At 31.7% G+C, this 4,902-nt stretch overlaps 1 protein-coding gene across 1 annotated transcript; it reads left to right on the top strand.

Moving 5' to 3' along the window:
* Positions 1 to 1,238: 1,238 nt before the first annotated feature.
* Positions 1,239 to 3,788, top strand: LOC127076394 (uncharacterized). Its single transcript, XM_051018032.1, has 6 exons — positions 1,239 to 1,905; positions 2,276 to 2,328; positions 2,719 to 2,806; positions 2,902 to 3,000; positions 3,207 to 3,331; positions 3,519 to 3,788. Exons 1-6 carry the CDS (start codon positions 1,369 to 1,371, stop codon positions 3,541 to 3,543), a joined length of 927 nt encoding a protein of 308 aa, XP_050873989.1. The 5' UTR covers positions 1,239 to 1,368; the 3' UTR covers positions 3,544 to 3,788.
* The last annotated feature ends 1,114 nt before the right edge of the window (positions 3,789 to 4,902 follow it).

The following is a 4,902-nucleotide window of genomic DNA, read 5'->3' as shown; positions in this document are numbered from 1 at the left end:
ACATGGAATTGGGAAGTCAGAAGTGAATATGCTGCAAGCATATCGGTGCCATTTCATTCTGAAATTTGTGAAGTTGAGGAGAATGATACTCATGATACAATACTTGATGAAAATGAAATAGCACAAGCTAGACCTCAAAGGGCAAGGCAACTTCCAAGAAGACTATCTTATTGTGAGCTAGTTCCAGGCAACGAACTATGTATTAATGGAGAGATGATATATCTTGCAATGTTCGCAAATGCTGAGCCATTTGACTATAAAACAACACTAAAGGAATAAACTTGGAATGGTGCTATAGTTGAAGAACTAACCTCTATAGAGAAGGACAAAACTTAGGAATTAACCAAGTTAAATACTAGTAAGAAGGTCATTGATGTGAGATGGATATTCAAACTCAAGGTAAATTCTGAGGAAAAGATTATCGATTACAAAGTTAGACTAGTTATAAAAGGTTTCTTACAAAGACACAAATTTAATTAAGATTAAATTTTCACACATGTGACGAGACAAGACATGAGAGAGTCAAACAAATAGTAAATGATGAACTTTTTTCACCTTGATGTTAAATCAATATTTAAATGGTCCTCTAAAAGAAGAGGTTTTCATAGCATAACCTCCTGGTTAAAATAATTTCCAAAATGTACCGTTAGTATTAAATAACTAACTTAATTAATTAGTTTTTAATTTTAGAAATTTTATAAAGAGCAATTACTTAATATGCAAGTAATTGCTAATTATGACTATATGCATGATTTTTTTCTCAATAATATTATCATTCATTCAATAGAGTCTATCTTCAAAATCATTTTGTAGTTGGTACATCTCAATCACACTCAACCCCTATTTTCATCCCTCCTATTTAAAAAAAAACTACTCCAAACAAACAAATAAAATTTAAAAAAATCATAACACTATATACCTTAATATCTATCTTAATTTTATTATAATGAAACTAAATAAGTACCATCTTCATTTTTTATTATAAATCATTTTAGATTTCTTACACGTATTAAAAAAATAATAATTATTATATAAAAATAAAAAATTCTAAATATTTTTATAAAATTATTTATTTTATTAATAATATAGAAAAAATGAATTCACATAATTGAAATAAAAAATAGTAATAAACGTTTAAGAGTACATAATTTTTATATTGTTATAATTTTTTTTTCAAAATCTATTACTAATAAAAAACGAAGGGAGTATTATTTATCTATAGTTACTACGCAGTACTCCAGGATCGTATGAGAAGTGGAGAATCAACACCACACTTTTATTTTGTCTCCTCTTCTCTCAGTCACTCACTTTATTTCAAGTTTCTATATTCTTCTCCTCTCACTTCTTCTCTCTCACGCAACACTACAAATGCACGATCCCATTTTGTCGTTTTCCTTTTTTCTTCTCTTCATCATTTTTATAATTTCTCTTTTTCTTTATTCTCTCCCTAAATCTCTTCTCAAAAACCCGATATCCAACTTCACCCGCAACCCGGAAACACCCGACCCGATACTTCTCTCGCTAACTCATTCTCAAATCCGTCAACCCGGCCAAGATGAATCAACTCCGAATCTCGTTTCTGAGACGGCACCTCTGTGTACAGTGCAATCGACTGCATTTTCCGATGATGACTCGAACCAGTCAATGGATTCGGGTCCGTGTGAATTGAAGAAGAAAAAGAAGAGGAAGAGTAAGAAGAAGAAGATAATAGGTTCCGGGACTGAAGATGATGATGACAAGAGGAATGATGGCGTGGAGAGAGAAAGTTCGGGTTCTGATACCCGACCCGAATCAGGTCGTTTGGACCCGTTTACTTCTTCGAGTAGTGTTATGCAGAAGAAAATCAAACCGCAGTATGATGAGCTTGTTAAATGCAACGACTCCAAGAAATTAACACTCTCACAGGTTTTTCTCTCTTTGTGCGCGTACTACACTAGTTATTACAGTATCAATCAAATTCAGTTGCATTCAATGTTAATCACATGAACCAATTAGTATTTAGTACTAATTCACTACCTTTTCGTGTTGTTGTTTAATTTAAGTGTAATTTTGTAACATAAATACACACTATACTCCGTTTCAAAATGATTGTCGTTTTAATCAATAAAATTTGTTTTAACATGAATGTTATTCTTATTTTTCAATGTAGAAATGACTGTTATTTTTTGATTGTATGATCTCCGCGGATGGATTTAGGTTTAAAATCATGATGGATAATCGTTTCGTTTTCTTTGTTACCTAGTATAATGTCAATCTCTTTTATTTTAAAATGCAGGTTGTACAGTTTGCAAATAGTTTGGTTGCTGCTAGGAGTGAGCTGCAACACAAGTATGTCCTAAAAGAACCAACTTTTGGATTGTTTTTCTTGTTGTCTCTTTTACACATTTCGAAAGTTATACATGATAGCATTGCATATTTCTGATTTGCCTTTGCTGCTATGGCGAGTCATGAGTGCAATCACAATTAAGAATTAGCTTCATAATTTTCACCTGTCTATTTATATATTCATGGCAAGTTATATTACATAGTTTTGATATAATCATATGGTGAAACTCAATGTAGTATATATACTCAATTCTTGTGAAACTCATTCAAAATTTTGACTCGCTTTATCCGTCAGAGGATATATGCATTCTCTGTACTACTCTTCTGAAGCTGAGCATGTTTTATGATATTGCATGTTATTCTGATTTTCTTTGTGCCCTCTTTCTGTAACAGGGCTGATGTGACACAACGCAAGTTTGTGATAACAAAGGCCTTACTATGCAAAGCAGACAGATCTTCTATAAACCGACTTCGACAACAGGTTGGTTTGAATATTTGATAGCAACATGTGTCAACTCAAGGGAAAACTTTGTTTGTCATACCCTACGTTGAGTGTTTGTTTTTTCGACATTTCAGATATACAAGCTTGAATTAGAGCAAAAACGATTAGAAGAGGATGCTTTTGTTTATAACTGGCTTCAACAACAGCTTAAACTCTCACCAGCATACAACAAGGTACTATACCACATGCTCTGCATTATATCAATATGACATTTTGTGGCTTATGGAGTATAATTATAATTATTATTACTGGTTTTCTATTTTTTTCCAAACAATATTGTGTATACTATTTTGTTTTTTCATTATAGATTTTGTATGTTAACTAACATTTTTGTTTTGCTATGATATTGCTTATTAGACATTCCTTGTTGTCTATACAGATGCTTGAAATTGGAGTTTCCATGGAGAAGGAAAAATCCTGTAAGATGGGAGAGAAAAGAGATGATGAATTTTCTGATATTTCTTTTGAAGAATTATTAGCACAAGAAAAGAAGGATTCGTTTTGGTTAGTTGTGTTTCATTTCTTGTTTGCAAATGTTAAAGATTGCTCTTGTTAAGGAATAAAAAATTATTTAGTTTCAGAGTGTAACTTCAAATAGTGCATTATTCAATAAAAAAACAATACTTTTTGATTCCTTGATAAGAGAGAGTTGGCTAATGCTTATCAATAACCATTTTTTGTATTTTGACAGGCAAAGAAATGGGAAATCAAAATAATGGTCAGGCTAATGACATTGCTAGTTTAGAAAACTTAAATTAGAGTGAGTTTAGAATGTAAATCAAAATGTTGTGTTTTGCCATGGCAATTCCTCTTTGATTCTTTTCATATGCTATTTTTTGTGGTTATATGAAATATAGATGACACATGTTTTGAGTTTCTTTAAGAAATTTGGATGAATGTAACATTTGCTACAAACTATCATTTGTTTCATATTATTAATTTTCGGTATGTTATTCTCTAATCTATATTGCATTACTATGCTACTTCTCTATAAATTTCAATTCTTTATTTTCTGTGAGGCGTCATCATTTTGATATCTCCTACCACCACTTCATTATCAAAATTGATTTATTTTATTCTTCATTGAATGTTAAGGCTATTAATAACATAGTAAAAGACGGATTATGTTGGGTTTCAAGTGAGGTGATCCATACTTCCATACTTCCATTGTCTTAAGGTTTTGGGTTGATTTATAATGTCAAGATTTCTTGAAACCATGAATCATAAGTACTATACTTGCTAGTCATTTTAATTTGAATTCTGAACAATGTCCTGCAAGTGAAGAAGACAAAAAAGATTTGAATAATGTTTCTGAAATTTTGTTCTATGCTGGGAGAAATATTTGACCAGATATCTAAGCCAACGTATTCAACACGATACACCAGGTTTGACAGACAATAGAATACAGATAATAAATCATAAAGCAAATAAAGAACACGAGTGAATTGGTAACCTAATTCGGTGCAACGTCACATACATCTGTGGGGCTTCCAACCCAAGAAAGAAAATTCACTCTCAATAAAATTAGTACAAAATGTCTTAGATGAACAACTCATGTTCAATGTCCATCTTTTTAATTCTACCTGTGTATTTATATTTAGGACCCCCCTTAAATATGGGACCCCATTCACTTTCTCTCAATCACTAGCTTTAGTGATTAATACAATAATCAGAATATTGATTGTTTCAATTACAACTCACCTATCAAACCAATCCCTATGCCTTTATATATGAATGCAATCGCTAGAGTGGTGCACAAATAACAACACAAACAAAGGACTCAAAATAGAAACTCAAACACAAAGATCTTCAACTCTTACACACTCTTCAAACATTAGGCACAAATAACAACACAAACAAAGGACTTAAAAGAGAAACTCAAACACAAAGATCTTCAACTCTTACACACTCTTCAAACGTTAGGCTTGAGTCTCCTTAAATAGCAATGCAACTTCTGAGCTTTTCTCCAATGGGCATAAGGTTTGATGACGTCCATATTTAGATTTGATCACATTCAAATTTCTAGAGGATTCTGTTTTGATTTGTTTTTCAAAAACCTCGAACAAAAAGATTTG

This window comes from Lathyrus oleraceus, chromosome 4 (genome assembly GCF_024323335.1).
Source record: "Lathyrus oleraceus cultivar Zhongwan6 chromosome 4, CAAS_Psat_ZW6_1.0, whole genome shotgun sequence".
NCBI lineage: Eukaryota > Viridiplantae > Streptophyta > Magnoliopsida > Fabales > Fabaceae > Lathyrus > Lathyrus oleraceus.
Note: the sequence above shows the minus strand (reverse complement) of the source record. Positions and strands in the feature narration are given on the sequence as shown.